This window comes from Myotis davidii, unplaced genomic scaffold, assembly GCF_000327345.1.
Source record: "Myotis davidii unplaced genomic scaffold, ASM32734v1 scaffold913, whole genome shotgun sequence".
Lineage (NCBI taxonomy): Eukaryota > Metazoa > Chordata > Mammalia > Chiroptera > Vespertilionidae > Myotis > Myotis davidii.
The window spans coordinates 401,047-419,283 of NW_006284344.1; the positions used below are offsets into that span (position 1 = coordinate 401,047).

The 18,237-nt window shown below is 36.9% G+C and overlaps 1 protein-coding gene across 2 annotated transcripts in view; it reads left to right on the plus strand.

The window, feature by feature from the left end:
- Positions 1-18,237, plus strand: part of SMARCA1 (SWI/SNF related, matrix associated, actin dependent regulator of chromatin, subfamily a, member 1) — an 88,065-nt gene that overhangs the window by 64,194 nt on the left and 5,634 nt on the right. For both annotated transcript variants that reach the window (XM_006754647.2, XM_006754648.2), the window contains exons 20-23: positions 2,752-2,874; positions 4,200-4,332; positions 6,840-6,958; positions 7,908-8,120. In XM_006754647.2, coding sequence (XP_006754710.1) covers positions 2,752-2,874; positions 4,200-4,332; positions 6,840-6,958; positions 7,908-8,120 — 588 coding nt within the window. The remainder of the gene's footprint in view (positions 1-2,751; positions 2,875-4,199; positions 4,333-6,839; positions 6,959-7,907; positions 8,121-18,237) is intronic.

Below are 18,237 nucleotides of genomic sequence, written 5' to 3' on the forward strand. Positions count from 1 at the left end.
ACTAATTTCGTGCACCAGGCCACAAGTTAATACATAACAATCCAAGAATAAACTGTTTCACATACTCACAACTTTTGCTCCACCCTATATATTATCTTTCCCCCCCATTATTCTGTCATTTCTAAACATTTTGCATTTTATGTGAAGATACTTTCCCTTTCCATACCTTGGCAGGCAATAAATAAAAACACTACTTTCCCTTTGTATGATGACTTGATCAACATGTTGGATACAATCTTCAGGTGCATTGCCATTTCTCTACAACTGTCTGTATTACTGGATGAATATGGGCTCTTTCTGTACTGCCAAACTGTTTCTTCTGGGCTTGAGGATTTTATTGTATAATGTTGGTATTGGGGCTAATGATATTGTTTTTATCATGTATTACAGTATATTTTGTTCCATTGTATAACCAAATCTAGATATAATGTGGCATTTAGCAATTGGTTTTAACTCTAAAATACTATGTAGTTCTGTTTCTATTTTGTTTGCTTAACTGTTTTGTTGATTAGACTCCATATATAAGTGAGATCATATGGTATTTGCCTTTCTCTGACTGGCTTATTTCACTTAGCATAATAATTTCCGTCTATCTATGCTGTGCCAATGGTAAGATTTTTGTCATTTTTATGGCCAAGTAGTATTCCATTGTAGTTTACCACAGCTTTTTTATCCATTCATCTACTAATGGACACTTTGGCTGTTTCCAGATCTTGGTTATTGTAATCAACAAAATAATTTAACAAACGAAATAGAAACAGAAGCACAGATACATAAAACAGACTGACAGCTGTCAGAAGGGAGGGGCATTAGAAGGCTGTGTGTAAAAAAGGTGAAGGGATTAAGCAAAAAAGTTTATATGTATACTAGAGGCCCAGTGCATGAAATTCGTGCAGGGGTAGGGTCCCTAGCAGCTGCCAGCCAGGGCCTTCCTTCCCCCAGCTGCCTGCCGTGGCTGCTGGAAGGAGTGGGGCCGGCTAGGGAGAGGGGCCATGGCAGTTGGCCAGCCCTGCCCCCTGGACGAACTCCTGGTTGAAGGGACAATTTGCATATTAGGCTTTTATTATATAGGATATATATGTAAAATCCCAGAAAAGCCAAATCATTCTGCTTCCAAGCATTCTTCTTCTACCTTTCAGGTTTAACAAAACTCCATGAAGAGACAAAGACATCAGAAAAATATGGCTGCCTTGTATTTTGCTCAATTTACGAAAACCTACTTTTGGTTTTTAAATGAAGATATAAGCCACCCACTCCATCAGGCATCTTCTCTTTTTCAGATTTCAATTTTTACTTTATAAGTATTATAATATTACTAGAGGCCTGGTGCACAAAATTCATGTGCGGGTACGGTCCCTAGGCCTGGCTTACAACCAGGGCCCTCTTCCCTGGCTGCCCACAGTTGGCTCCACCCCCCGCTGCCACCTAACCCCCAGTTCCCTATTCAACATCAGACAATCAGAGCCTGCCGGCTGGGAAAGGGACCGAGAGGTGGTCAGTGTGCCTCATAGTGACTGGTCCAGCGGTCATTCTGAAGTTAGGGTCAATTTGCATATTACCCTTTTATTATACACTAAAGGCCCAGTGCATGACATTTGTGCACTGGGGGATGTGGGAGTCCCTCAGCCCGACCTGCACCCTTTCCAATCTGGGAGCCCTCACCATTTTGGAAGTTTCTGTCTTTGCAATCATATGAGCAAATTGTCTGAGACCCCAACTCAGTTTGGTTTGTGCTCATAGAATAATAGAGGCATTTTTTTTCTTTGCTTCATTTGTGGAGATTTCCTGGAAGTTTTAGGATATCTTCCCTTTAATTTTTCCTAGACACTCTGATTTTACTATGTCTCTCACCTTTGCTTTCCCTCCATCCCCCACCTGCAACAGTAACTTGCTCCAGGCTCACTTTGCTCTAGTGTCTGGAGATCCGTCTGCCATCAGAACTATGATTCCCAGCATTCCTGGTGCTCCCCGTGCTCTGGGCTTCCACTTCTAGTCCTGGGGCTGACACCAGAGATACTATTCCCAGAATTCCTGGTTCTCCCTGTGCTCTTGGTTTTCCCTTCCTGCTCTGTCTCCGTCCCATGGCCTCGCACTCTGCCAAGTCCTCCAAGCCTCTAGCTCTCCCTCTCTGCTCTCCATCTAGCAGCTTGGGGCACCAAGTTCCCCAAGCTGCTCTACTCTCCACCTGGTGCCTGTGCATGCAAATTAACCCGGCATCTTTGTTGGGTTAATTTGCATACTCACTCCTGATTGTCTGGTGAGTGTAGCAGAGGGATGGTCAATTTCCATGTTTCTCTTTTATTATATAGGATACACACACACACACAGACATGGCCAAACAGTATGGTGATAGCCAGAGGGAAAGGGAAGTGTGAGAAGGTGGAAATATGCAAAGGAGGGATAAATGGGGACAGAAAGAGACTTGACTTTGACAACTTTGGATGGTGAGCACACCATGCAGTGGGCAGATGATGTTTTATTGAGTTGCACACTTGATACCTATGTGGTTTTATTAACCAATGTCATCCCAATAAGTTCAATAAAAAAAGTACCATGTGGCACATTTAAGGTTTTTATTTTGGTAGTATGGCAGTAGAATTGTGGAGAGGATCATATGTCATTCTGGTATGACTTTATATTGTTTACTAAAGATTGATGTGTGTGTGTGTGTGTGTGTGTGTGTGTGTGTGTGTGTATCCTTAATTACTTTTTCTCGACAGTTTACTCATAACTCATCTTTTGAATTTATAGGTCCCAAGAAATTCTGATATCCCAAATCCAGCTGTGGCTCAAAGAGAGGAGCAAAAAAAGATAGATGGAGCTGAACCTCTTACAGCAGAGGAGAATGAAGAAAAGGAAAAACTTCTCACACAAGTAAAATATTTTTTTTATATATTTTATTGATTTTTTACAGAGAGGAAGGGAGAGAGATAGAGAGCTAGAAACATCGATGAGAGAGAAACACCGATCAGCTGCCTCCTGCACATCCCCCACTGGGGATGTGCCCGCAACCCAGGCACATGCCCTTGACCGGAATCGAACCCGGGACCTCTCAGTCCGCAGGCCGACGCTCTATCCACTGAGCCAAACCAGTTTCGGCACAAGTAAAATATTTTAAGTAACTGAAATACTTCTAGTCAACTAGTAGAAAAAAGAAAATATAGATTACTTATTTTTTTTTGTATAGGCCTAGTACCTTGACTGGATACATTAACAAAACTCAGGGCTATTTTGTAAGTGTTTAGACCAAATATCCCTATTTTTTTTTTTATCTCTTTCACAAAATACACCCTTTTGGAAAATACCAGTAAATACATAAATATAGGTGTCAATTGTTGGAAAGAAGATATGTATTTTATCAATTATAATAAGGTAATTTAATTCACTCTGAGTCCTGAGACAATAATTACTAACAGATTCTTGAAAATTTAAATTCATTTTATTGGCTGATGCGAACTGTCCTCTGAAATTATACTTTACTAATATTTTATTTATGGACTAATTTCATAATTCTCAAAATGCCTTTTATCCTTTCTTGAAAAGAACTTTAGTACAATGATGAAAGATTTTTGTAACTTTTTAAGATAATCATTGTATACGTAAAAGCTAATACCTCCTCAGCTATAAAACCACATATATATGGACAGATAATTTTCGACTAAGGAGTCAGAAACACACAATGGAGTAAAGACAGTCTCCTCAATAAATAGTGCTGAGAAAACTGGAAAGCCATATGCAAGTGAATGAAACTGGACTACAGTTTGTCCCCATGTACAAAAGTATAAAAATTAGTTCAAAATTGATCAAAAACCTAAACATAAGACTCAAGACAATAAGTTACATAGAAGAAAATATAGGTACCAAACTTAGGGTCCTTGGTTGTAGAGAACATTTTATCAACTTTACCCCAAAGGCAAAGACATGTATAAAATATGGGATTAAAAAACAATATCTTGAAACTATAAATTAGTTTTTAGTACTTGGGGAGAAGTACATTCTCTTCACGATAGAAAAGCAGTTATTTTTATAAATAACACTCATTGAACTTTTGATTCCAACATAAAACACCTATGATTTTATGAGGAGGAACATTTTTCAGTTTTTTAAACTGTTTTAATGTATCATTGTATAGAAGTAAATAGAATAAATGGATTTTTTAATTTAACCTTGATTGATAATGCTTAATTTTTTGTTCACAGGGATTCACAAACTGGACTAAGCGTGATTTTAACCAATTTGTTAAAGCTAATGAGAAGTATGGAAGAGATGACATTGATAATATAGCTCGAGAGGTGGAGGGCAAATCCCCTGAGGAGGTCATGGAGTATTCAGGTTTGTATATAACTTCAAACATGATGTTTAATTGTAATATTATTCATTTCATTAGTGTCACTGTAATTGTGCATTGTTCAGAGATCTTTTAAACTTTTATGAATAAAGTACAGGTGAGAGTATAAAATATAATTCTATTTCTGTGAAAAGATTTTAAGAGTTTTCAAAACAAAGTAACTGCCGTTGTCCCTAGCTAGTGGAGCTAAGTAAAGCCCTGATGAAAAAAAAGCAATTGGATGAGCATTGAGAAAATAAGTTTCCCACTTTCCCACCTCTGGAATTTGGTCCTCTTATGGGTAAAGTTTTTTTCTTTATTGATTAAGGTATTACATATGTGTCCTTATCCCCCCCCCATTGCCCCCCATCTCCCCTTCTAGATAAAGTTTGAGATTTCAGGTCCAGCAGAATGAATTAGTGTCTTTCTATGTCATCCTTGAAGTAGAGAATTCCTATTAGGCCCTTTTAGGTCCTCAGACACTGTCAGGGTTCCAGTGAATGCCAGGCAGGTCATGTGGGTTCCATTAACTCCAGACAAGCTGGAATAGATCTAAAAAGATTGCTTCAATAAATCTGTTGATTGATCCTAGAATCATGTCCCTCTCTTACTCATCTGTGTCTTTGGTCTTGACCAGAACTATGTTAGCTGCTGAAGCACATGGAATTAATATAATTCCCATGCCACAGCATATTCAACCTCGGGCTTCTAAAAAATATCTTATCAAATATAGGCAATTACGTCTAGGAAATTTTCTATATGTAGAATAGGAAGTTTCTGACTTTCAAATAGGTTGGGCTCTCATATTTAGTCTGAATATTAGCTGTTTAGAATCCAGCACATTTCCCCCATAAAAACAATGTTACAAAGTAGTCTGAGGTTTCTATGCTAGTCCCACAAATCCTACTTAGCTTAACAACTCAAATTCTATAGGGAGGAGACATTATAATACTGGCAAATATGTCAAGGATTAATATAAGCTAGGACCAGCTCTTAAGGTTATCTATAGTGTCAACGTTTGAAGAAATCCAGATTTAATTAGAGAATACATTTTTTTCTTTTGGAAATATGGAAGCATCTTCTGATGATTACCAGGGACTTTAGAGGCTGATTATATTGAGTTTTTATTTCATATAGTATAAATCAAGTTTATGAACTTCCTTTTTTCTTGATACTGGCATAATATTTCTATTACTCTTAAGCTTTATCGCATAAGTTTAGAGAACTTGGGGGCTTAGAGGAAGTAAAATAGGTGAGAGACACATTTTGCAGCAAGAGGTGAATAAAAGAGTTAAAAGGGTATGTGCAGAGTGATATTCTGAAGTAGAATTTTCTTCAAAATAGCATCAGTGTATATGAAGTTGCAAGAAAACAAGTGATTCAAAAAGATAACATATCAGATGGTCCCTCAAATTTGACACCAGGCCTGGTGGCATGACTAGCTAAGGACGGTTTAGTTGGGGCTCTGTCAAAGGGTGGGGAAATTGGAATGGGTTTATGTAGTTGGTTACAATAAGAGAAGAAATACCTACAATTGGCTGTTAATGAGTATCTTATGCATAGCAAGCATTTAAACAGGTGTTGAATGAATAAGTGAAAGAATGAATAAATGAATGCAGGTGCTTCTACAAATTAGAGAATGCTAACATTTCTTTTTTTAAAAAATTCTTACCTGAGAATATGTTTTTATTGATTTTTAGAGTGAGAGGAAGGGAGAGGGAGAGAGAGAGAGAGAAACATTGATGTGAGAGAGAAACATCGATTAGCTGCCTCCTGTATGTACTCTGAATAGGGATCTAACTGAATGTGGGTATGTGATCTGACCAGGAATCAAATTCATCACCTTTTGGTGTATGGGATGACTCTCCAGCCAACTGAGCCACACTGATCAGGGTAACATTCCTTCTTATAGGCTTTAAAAATGAATAATTTTAGAGTATGTCATTAAAAAGGCTTTTCACTGAAGTTACATTAATGCATATTAATACAGCCAGATTATTTAGCTCATTTATAAAATTAGGGTGACTTGGTGTTTTGTTTTGTGTTTTTTAGAGAAAAGGCTATTCCAGGTAAGTTTAAAAAATAAGTGACAGGTCACTGAAAATAAGATCAGTGAGTGCTTCCAAAGGCGAAGCAATGGTTTCAGTAGAAATTGCTGCTTTGTAGGAAGTTTGAATAGTGTGTTGATAATGTTTTCCTTTTTGTTTTTGCTTGCTAAGAAGCAATGCTCTCTAAGTGATATGGTCACCCTCTCTCCTTTGATCTCTTCTGTATCATGTTGGAATAAAAGCATAGCATAAATCAGTATCTGTAGTATCTTGAAATCCTGTCATTTGGGATGGATAATTAAAAATGTCATTTGTATTTAATAATTTAACATATACAGATGGATCTGAATTTTAATTTTAAACATCATTTTGCTGCGTCCTTTCTGTTACTTCTTTATTGTACAATTTTATGGATTTATTTTCTTAAGATGATAGTATTCTAAAGTAGTAACTCTGTCTTTCAGCTGTATTTTGGGAACGTTGCAATGAATTACAGGACATTGAGAAAATTATGGCTCAAATTGAACGCGGTGAAGCAAGAATTCAACGGAGAATCAGTATCAAGAAAGCCCTGGATGCCAAAGTACTATATTTCATAATTGTAACATTATTATTAGACTAGAGGCCTAGTGCACAAAATTTGTGCACTGGGGAGGAGGGGTCCCTCAGCCTGGCCTGCACCCTCTTGCAGTCCAGGACCCCTCAGGAGATGTCTGCCTGCTGGCATAGGCCTGCTCCCCTAAGCCAGCAGGTGGAAATCCCCCTTGCTCCTTACCGCCCACGTGCTTGCTGCTCCTTACCGCTCGGCTCACTGCTCCTTAGCACTGCCGCAGAGGTGGGAGAGGCTCCTGCCACCACTGCTACATTCACCAGCTGTGAGCCTGGCTTCTTGCTGAGTGGCGTTCCCCCTGTGGTAGTGCACTGACCACCAGAGGGCAGCTCCTGCATTGAACATCTGCCCCCTGGTGGTCAGTGTGCATCATAGTAACCAGCCATTCTGGTTGTTCCACCATATCGGTTGCTTAGGCTTTTATTATATAGACTAGAGTCCCAGTGCACGAAATTCGTGCATTGGAGGGGGGGGTCCCTCAGTCTGGCCTGTGTCCTCTCGCAATACCACAAATGTGCAAGCCAGAATCCATGCATGTCATCGCTGCATCATCCTGTTTTTTTTTGTGTTAGAGTAGCCTTGCCAGGTTTTAATTTTTAAATCTAAGAGACTGTTCAATATATAGGGTAGGGTCCCTAGGCCTGGCCGGCGATCAGGGGTGACCAGTGGGCAGGGCAGTCGGGGGGCTCCTGCTGTCACCCACCTTGGCTGATGGCCTGGTGCCGCCTGCTGGCAGGCCCTGCCCCCCGATCACCATCACCGGTTGCCCCCGTTGTGGTCAGTGTCATAGTGACTGGTCGTTCCACCGTTCGGTAGATTTCCATATTAGGGTTTTATTATATAGGATTATTTTAACTAATATGGTTACTAGCTTTGACTTATTGCACATTTATTTGAAACACTACTTTGTTTAAATCCACAGATTGCAAGATACAAGGCTCCATTTCATCAGTTACGTATTCAGTATGGAACCAGCAAAGGAAAAAACTATACTGAGGAAGAAGATAGATTCTTGATTTGTATGTTACACAAAATGGGCTTTGATAGAGAAAATGTGTATGAAGAATTAAGACAGTGCGTACGGAATGCTCCTCAGTTTAGATTTGACTGGTTTATCAAGTCTAGAACTGCCATGGTATGTATTCCTTTCTTACTTCTTTTAACTTTTATTTTGAAATTTTCAAATATTATATATTCTTCACTTAGATTCTATAGTTGCTAACATTTGCCACATTGACTTTCTCCCCCACCCATATATGCATGTATATACTTATACATATATACTTACTATATATATATATATAATCTATATTTTGCATTCAGAAATACATATCTTTATTTTATATTTATAAATATACATATCTATACTTCTGAACATTTGAAAGTAAGTTGCACACATCATTAGTGTTCACCTGTAAATACCTCAGCATTTATCTAAAACCAAGAACATTTTCCTGCATAACCACAATATCTTGATCCTACCTGAAAATGTTAACATTGATTCAATAATGTTATCCAGTATACAGTTCATGTACAAAATGCACAAAATTTCCAGTTGTCCTAAAAGTGTTTTTCATAGCTGTTATTTAAATTTGATGATCCAGTCAAAGTTCAAACATTAAATTTGGCTGTTGAGTCTCTTCAGTCTCTCTCTCTCTCTCTTTCTCTCTTCTTACCAGAGGATATATTTTTATCACTTTTAGAGAGAGAAGAAGGGAGAGGAAGAGGAGGGATGGAGAGATAGAGAGAGGGAGGGAAGATGGGAAGAAGAGAGGGAGGGAGGGAGGAAGGGAGGGAAGGAGGGAATGGATTGTTGCCTACGTGGATTCTTTATAAAATTATGATGAGAAAAGAATAATTAAGTAGAAGAGATATTTTTATTTTAGCTACTTATAATTTATTCTGGTACTTTCTAATCTGAATTGTGTTTTTGTTAAATTCTAGTGCTGCTTAGCAGTGTTCTGATGATATTGAAATAAATGCAACACATTTTTAATGGCGACATCATCAATTTTTTGAAAGCTGAAGTAATTAAAACAAAAGTAGCTTTTATACAGCCTAAAAATTAAAAGTAACCAGAAACTAACAATCCAAATATTGAACATTTTTTTCTTAAGTGGTTGCTATCTACTATAAATGTTTTCTTGGCCAAAGCTTCCTAGGGGTGCAAAGATTTTATTTGATTTTGTATTTCAGTTCAAGTTGAATAATAAGAAAAGAAAAAAAACTGAGTTGTCATACTGAAGATGCTAATTTTGGCAGATGCTTTAAAGATCAGATATTTCATAAAACTTTATCAAAAATGTAGAGTGTTCTCTTGGATTGTTATTAGAATGTTCCTATCAAGTTTATGGAATATGCAATACTGGGAGAGCTAGCACATTCTTTGGATAAAGCCAGGATCCAAAAGAAACTAGAGAAATTGGAATGATGGATCTGTTGGATCTTACAACATAACACTTAATAGGAATAAATGTAAAGTGCTATACTTGTTCGAAAGAATATGAAGAGGTGTATCCCTATATAAAAACCTAAGTGACCAAATGACCGAAGGACTGGTCAAGCAGTCACTATGACTCACTGACCACCAGGGGGCAGACGCTCATTGCAGGAGCTGCTCCCTGGTGGTGAGTGTGCCCCCACAGCCAACCTCCCATGGCCAGCCAAACTCCCACGGTCCCTCCCCCTAGCCAGCTGGCCCAATCAGCCCCGAGCAGGACTGGGTGAGACAGTCCTGAATGCCCAGATTGCCAGCCAGGCTGAGGGACCCCACCTGTGCATGAATTTGTGCACCGGGCCTCTAGTATGTTAATAAGTTGTAGTAGAAAGTACTGGGAAGAGAATAAAAAAATTAATTGATAGCATGAAGGGCTAAGTTTGGATGTAGGGAAGAGTTGTTTGATAGGGTTCTTTGGATAATTGACATAATCATTGAAGAACACTGTAGAATAATTTGTCTATTAGATTTCAAAATGAGATTTTATTTTGATTGTCTGAAGGCTTTGACAGTGAGCTTCTTGGCCTTTTAAGGTGCCTTCTAGCTTAGTACATCTATGACCATGATTTGCAGAGAACTCCTTTCAAGCATTTTTTCAGTTATAATGGGCATATAACATTAGTTTCAGGTATACAGTGTAATAATTTGATATTTGTATACACTGCCAAATGATCACCACAATAAGTCTAGTTACATTTGTCTTCAAATAGAGTTAGAAAGAAATTTTTTTTCTTGTGGTGAGAACTTTTAGGATTTAATCTCTTGGCAACTTTTAAGTATGCATTACATTATTATTATTTTAAAGATTTTTAAAATTGATTTTTATACAGAGGAAGGGAGAGGGAGAGAGAAATATCAGTTGACTGCCTCCTGAAGGCTCCCTACTGGGGATTGAGCCCACAACACGGGCATGTGCCCCAACTGGGAATGGAACCAGCGACCCTTTGGTGCATAGGACGACACCTAACCAACTGAACCACACTAGCCAGGGCTATAATATTATTGACTGTAGTCACTATGCTGTACATTACATCTCCATGGCCTGTATGTTTTATAATTGGAAATTTGTACCTCTTGTATTTAACATTTTAGCCATTGGAGGTTTATGCATTTAACTATTTAATTTAGAGCAGCATCAACAACTTGTAAAAGACAAATGCCTACCTATATTTTTTGGTGAATCATTATATATCATGTATGCCCTTTTATATGGTGGAACTTTTGATGAATTTTCAAATATTATTTCAGTGATATTTTACTAATTTTTAAAAGGGTTGAGAGTTTAATGCTGTTTTCAGTTTCTGGAATCATTAAACAAAATCAGTAGGATGAAATAGATTTAGAAGTGCAAGGAAAAGCTTATATTATTTGTAATATGAACATGCCTGTAGAACTATATAAACTTATTTCATTTTCCAAGAATAAACCAAGTATATTATTAACAACCACTAGATGTCCCTGAAATCCCTTGTAAAGAATCCTTTTCCTCCATCTTCTTTCTACATTTACCTGTTTCTTTACCAAGATATTTAAATCTCTAATGTGTGTTTTCAAAAGAGCAGATATTAACTACATAGCTAATGAACAATGAAACCTTCATGTTGTCTTTTGAAAATTAAGACATCTCTGTCCTTAATTACCTTCTAGAAGGTGCAATTTATGATTTCTAACAAATCTTTAAAAATATGTAATAGTTTATTTCATATTTAAGTATTGTAATACAAAGTGTTCTGTTTGTTAACTTTTCTGTCATATTGTTTTTATTTTCCTCCTGGGTAATGGATTAATTTTGCTTATATATCTGGAATTAGAGTACAAGTAGTATATTTTAAAATATATTTAGACCGTCTTTTTGGGAATATTTTATGATAATATCAGTCATTAGGGAAGTGAAATAAGTCAGTCAAATACCATATGATTTCATTTATATGTGGAATCTAAAAAAACAATGTAAACAAACAAAACAAACAGACTCATACATACAGAGAATAGACCTATGGTTGCCAGAGTGGAGAGGAGTTGGAGGACTAGGTGAAAACTTTAAAGGGTTTGAGAAGTACAGGTTGGTAGTTACAAATAGTCATGGGAATGTAAAGTACAACATAGGGAATATAGTCAATAATATCGTAATAATTGTGTATGGTACGAGGTAGGTACTGGAAATATGGGGAGGAACACTTACTTAACTATGATTATCTAACTGCTATGCTGTACACCTGAAACTAATACAAAATAATATTGAATGTAAACCATAATTGAAAAAAATTAAAATAAAACACAAAGAAATAGTTTATTAATATTCCTAGATGATCTCTTTGCCCTATCATTTTAAATAATTGTTCTTGTATAGTGAATCACATTCACAACCTTGGAAGATTGAAAAAGGCAGTTGTGATTTCCAAAGTTAAAATAATTTGTTTCATTGAAAAATCCCATCTTAGAAATACAGAAGATGTAATTAGATTCATTATGTGTGTCATTGTGTTCCAATTAAAATCTTATTAATGTTTAAACTTTAAACTTAGCTTACTATAGAAGCTATCTTTAAAAACATAATCTTGCTTAAAGATGTCTTTCTTTTCTCCCAGAGATACCAATAAATAGGATGGAAATGCTTAGAAAAAAAGTAGAAACTTTGGTAGTCATATTTTATTCTGAGATCTCAAAATACTGAATTAATGGCTTCTGACTTAAATAACAGTCTTATAGTGCTTAAAGTCATGAACCTCCTCTTCTGAATATGCCTCACTTTGAAAGCCTTCAGCTAAAGGTTGAAGATTTCTTTGAGGCTCTCCTCCATTTAAAAATTCTTGCTCTACAAAAGGAAAAAAAAAAAGAATTTTAGTTTCATTTCTCTGTGTTAAAAAGATTGTGATTTCTTTCTTCAAAAACTTCTGTGTTCTTTCAGTAACCAAAGCCTATTGAACTATATAAACAAGTAGGAAGGATACGATCAATTTAGATTTTAAAACTCAGAGCATATGAATAGCCCTACCATTTCCCTCCTAAGAAAAATATCTTAAAATGGGGTCTTAGTCTTAGGGCATTCAAAGACTTTTACCAAATGACTATAAAAAATGATACTTCATATTTGATAGTACCTTTTATATAATGCTTGCCAAAATCTTTATCACTATTAGCTCATTAATTTTCTTGTCATTCCTTTTAGGGAATAGATGTCAGGGTACTATTTCCATTCATTTAGTGATAGACCAATGTGACTTGGAGGTTTGAGGAGAATATGAGAGGTCCAAAAGATCCAGCACATTAGTCAGTTTACTGGAAAGGACATATGAAAAGTACCCAAAGCTTAATCAGTACATTTTTGGATCTGCTTAGATCCTTTTAAGTACTTAAAGGAGAAAAGCAGAATTTAACTCTCTAAGATAAATAATATTTCTTGATATAACCATTTATTGTATCCTTTGCAGGGTTGCTTTTACTCTTAATTTTAGTAAAAAAAAAAAAAAAAAGAAGAAGAAGAAGAAGAATTCTTGCCTTTTAACTTCTGGGGAAAATTTTTCTTTCCTCTCCCAGATAAAGGAGCTATGTGCTTATTACCTGTGGCCATGTGCCTTGGAGTTGAATCAAAGTATTAGTAATTAGTTATTACAATTACCGTGCCTTTTGTAGTAGTTTAAATGATTTTTTTTCTGACAGCCTCTCAGAGAATCACACACTGTTGTATACAATGTAATAAAAATTTCATGATATTACTGTTTGTTTTTAAATCAACTTATTATTAATGAAAGTGTTCCTTATTTAAAATAAAAAAATGAAATTCCTCATGAGAATTGTAGGAGAAAATGTTTTTTAGAAAATATCACTATAGCCTTTTATTAGCTTGCTTCCCTATTTTATAGATTTATCAGTGATAGTGTTAATTAGGTTATTAGTTCATCATAGAGAAAGATTTTCTTTATAGGTACTATACTTCAGAAAAATAAAAGTCAAATTTGAAAATTTCCTACTTATTCTAGAGTCACAGTAATTACTTTTGTTTGTTGCTTATGCAGCATGGTCTAGAAAATTTCATGAAGCAGGCCAATCACAATTTTTTATTTTACATGTTAGTAGTTAATTATATGATAACAGCTAACATTGATATTTTAGACTATTACATTATTAATGAAATGTGAGAAATATGAATTAATACATTATTGATAAAACTGGTTAACTGTAAAATGTATTATTGGGTTCTTCCTGACTATAGAATTATTAAAATATTTAAAATGCAATATAGTTATGCTCATAGAGATATATTATTAACTCATGCACTTAAAAGCTGAAACTGTCCCTTTCCAGCCTCAATTTTGAAAAGGTTCTATGTAGAGATATGCACAGAGGAGGTAGTGTTTGACTTTGCCTTGAGTTTTAGGCCCGAGGAATAGCTTCATAGAAGAGGTCCTTCTTGGAACCAAGTCTTAAAAAACTAAAAGTAGTTGGCCATGGGACTACATTCAAAGTTGTGGAAACTTCATGGGCAGAGGTATAAACAAGCCAAGCATATTCAGAAACTGCAAGTAGGTTGATATGGTAGGGTGTAAGCAGGGAAGTGCTGGGAAATAAGGAAATAACTGTCTGCTATATTGAAGTCTTTGGTCTTTAGTCTATAGGAAAGTGGGGAGTCATTGGAAGATTTTAACAGGTCAGTGACATGATCAGATTTACATTTTAGAAATACTGTTTTGTGCAAGTGGCCAAATGTCTACCTCACCTACCAACTATAGGCTGATAATCTCCAAATTTATATCTCTATCTTTTCTCTATTCCTCATCTTTTTTTTCTTCCCTTAGCTAATGTATCACCATCTGCCCTAGATGCATTTTGTACTACTGTTCTCTTAATTTTTAATTGCAACCGGTTATATCTAAAGGGACCAGCATAATAACTTGCACAAAGTAGGTGTAGATGAGCTTGGAACTTTTGTACTTAAGTTTGCTTCTATCTCATAGACACCTGCAGTTGGAGCAGATTTGGATAAAATGTGAAGAAATGTACCAGTGGGGTTGAGTTCTTTTATTTTCATTTACCTTTTTCTAATCCTAGACTTTATTAGGCTCTCATCCCTGTAGCTTTTATTTATTCACTAGAGGCCCAGTGCACGAATCTGTGCACCAGTGGGGTCCCTTGGCCTTGTCTGCGGGATCGGTCCAAAACCAGCTCTCCAACATCCCCCAATGGTCCCAGATTGTGAGAGGGTGCAAGACAGGGCCAGGGACTCCACCAGTACATGATCAGGGCTGGGGTGAGATGTGGGAGGTTGGCCAGCCAGAGAGGGACCGCAGGAGGGCTCCAGGGTGTGTCTGGCCCATCTTGCTCAGTCCCAATCAGCCTGACCCCAGCAGCAAGCTAACTTACTGATTGGAGCATCTGCCTCCTAGTGGTCAGTGCACATCACAGCGAGCAGTTGAGTGCCCTTAGCATATCATTACCATATTATACTTTGATTGGTTGAAGAGCTGACCGGACACTTAGCATATTAGGTGTTTATTATATAGGATAAGTTTGAATAGTCAGTTGTAAATAGCATGTGTTTTATTAGTAACTACAGTGTTTGATTTAAGGTAGAATTGTCCTAAAAATCTGCAATACAATAAATGCACTAACAGGAGACTGTTTTAGGTGTTTATACTTATGTGTTACCTTGTGAGGAGGTGATGTAACATTTTATAAGTTACTAGAGGCCTGGTGCACAAAATTCGTCTGCCAGCAGTTGGACATCCTTAACACTGCTACAGAGGCGGGAGAGGCTCCCACCACTGCCGCTGCATTCACCAGCTATGAGCCTCTCTCAGGGCTTCTGGCTGAGCGGTGCTCCCCATGTGGGGGTGCACTGACCACTGGGGGGCTGCTCCTGCATTGAGCGTCTTCCACCTCATGGTCAGTGTGCATCATAGCGACCGATCATTCCGCTGTTCAGTAGATTTGCATATTAGGGTTTTATTATATAGGATACTTAGCGGAAGACCCACACATTCAAAAATGCTAAATATATACTTTTATTGACTTCTGAGAGGAAGGGAGAGGGAGAGACAAATAGAAACATCAATGATGAGAATCCTTGATTAGCTGCCCCCTACTGGGGATTGTGCCCACAACCCAGGCATGTGGTGTTTAAGCAGCAGCAGTTAAGTAAAAGTATCATAACATTTGATACTTGTTTTTTAAAAATGTATGATATATTTATTAGAATATTAATTCTCATTTAACTGGCAGTGTGCTTGGGCCCTGAGATTCTAGTATAGAATGTGATTGCTTTTTGTTGTTATGATAGAGGTTCCAAGGTGACAAAGGACCTGGGAAATATACCACACAATTTATAGTTCAAGGTATTGATTTCGTTGGTAAAGTATAGGGAGTTTATGAAAGAGCAAAGGTGAAAACCTACTGATTTTGTTTTACTAAGAACTGTAGAAAAAAATTATGGCTTTATAGGACTACCTAAAACTTTAGAGACACAAATGTGAAGTGCAATTTATTTTTTTCCCTTCCTTATTCACCTGCTTTTGACTTTGAACCATAATGGGCATGAACCTTCTGTCATTTAGACGTAGGTAGGGCTAGTGTCTAGGATTTTAGTACATAGGAATGTGATGTGGAGCTTCTTTAGTCTCTCTCAATAAGTCACTTCAAGACTACTGATGCTTTCTGTGCCTTTTGAATTGATGCTTTGAAGCTGAGTATTGGGGAAAATGATATTTGAACTTGGTGCCCAGGATGACTGATGTTTACCACACACTAAGGAGCAGTGCTGTTCACTGCAAACATTCCATCATTTATTACATAAAGGTAGAGATACATATCTTAGTATTTAAAAGTTGAAACTCGGGTGACTTTATAGTGAGTAAGATCATAATTAAAGGCGTGGAAAGCTAAGGCAGTAAAATTTGTTTAAGTAAATTTAAATTCCGTAGTTTTAAATGGGTTGGCAAATTGTGCTCACCACATGTTTTTGTATGGCCTGCAAGCCAAGAATGATTTCTATATTTTCAAATGGTTGAAATAAAACCAAGAGAATACTGTTTTGTGACATGTGAAAATAAATACAAAATTCAGATTTTAATATCTGTAAGTAAGATTTTATTGGAACACAGCCACACTCCATTTATATACTGTCTACTGCTGCTTTTTTCCTATATGGCAGAGCTGAATAGCTGTGACAGAGACCATGTGGTTACAAAGCTGAAAATATTTACTATCTGGCTGTTCTCAGAAAAGATGTGCTGACCTCTGTTTCAAATATTTTTTATTGATTTCAGAGAGGAAGGGTGAGGGAGAGAGAGAGAGAAACATCAATGATGAGAATCATTGGTTGGCTGCCTCCTGCATGCCCCACACTGGGGATTGAGTTTGCAACCCGGGCATGTGCCCTTACTAAATGAGGGGTGTTTGGGGGTTGTATTGGTGATAGTGATGGAAACATGATAGCTGCTTTGTAATATTTGAAATATTGTCATGCAGACAAGGAAATCAGGTTGTTTTCTATAACTATAAAAATTAGATGTAGCCCAACCAGTGTGGGTCAGTGGATTGAGCGTCATCCCAAGCACCAAGAGGTCACCTGTTTGATTCCCGGTCAGGGCACATGCCTGGAATGCAAACAAGATTTCCGGTAGGGGGTGTGCAGGAGGCAGCTGATTGATGTTTCTCTCACATCAATGTTTCTCTCTCTCCCTTTTCTTTTCTCTCTCTCAAGTCAATAAAATCATATTTTAAAAAATTCTACCTAGAACTAATTGTTGGAAACTGATTGTAGCTGTTGGAAACTGATTGTAGCAAATTGTAATGTTGCATGGGGACATTTTAAACTTGTCGAAAGGTGAAATAGAGAGCCTTGGGAGGTAGAGAGGACCCTATCATTGGAAGAATTCAGACATGCTGGACAACTAATTAACAAGGGCCTAATAGAAGGGATTCAAGCATCAACTTCAATGGTTTTTAAAGGCCCTTTCTAACCTTGAAAGTGTATAGTTTTATGAACTCTTACTATTGAGAATCTGTATCCAGGAAAGAATTCAAGTACCAAAAATCACCTTTGATTATATAACTCCTCCAGCTCAAAAATCATGAATGAGATCCTTTTGTCAACGGAATTAAGTCAAATTCCTTAGTTATTTGTTCTTAGTTTCTAGTTGTTGTTTTTTTGTACTTTGATCCAAACTTAACCTTATTCATCATTCTTACCCTGCACAGCATTTCCCTAGTTAATTTTTACCAAACATTGTTCTACGATATGCAGATAGATGATATGCAGGACAAGGGTTCTGTGTTCAAATAGATTTGGGAAATTCTGATACTGAATCCTTCCCTGGATGCTTCCAATCTACATTAGAATGTGAAATACCCAGAGAAATCCTGCCATGAAGAAATTTGTTTAACCTTTTTAAAATCCAGCATTCCCACATATGCGTGAACATAAAGTACTTTCTTCTTTTGCCACAGTTATTAACATTGCAGAACAGTCTTCCATTTGTCACTTTCCTGTTGTATTTATTGGTTTAGCATCTCCTCTCTTCCTCTCATATGCTATTTTTCTCCCTGCAACTTCATTCCTAAATTCAGCATGGGGAAATGATGAGAGAAAGAGATAAGTAGACTATAGAACTGTAGAAACCACCCCCTGTAACCCCAGGAAAATGGGAAGATAAAGAGTTATAAAAATGTAGTAAAATATATAAATGAAAGGATAATGATATATGATGAAAGTGCTTTTGACATCATGAAATTTCTCATAGTCATTTAAAAAGTACAA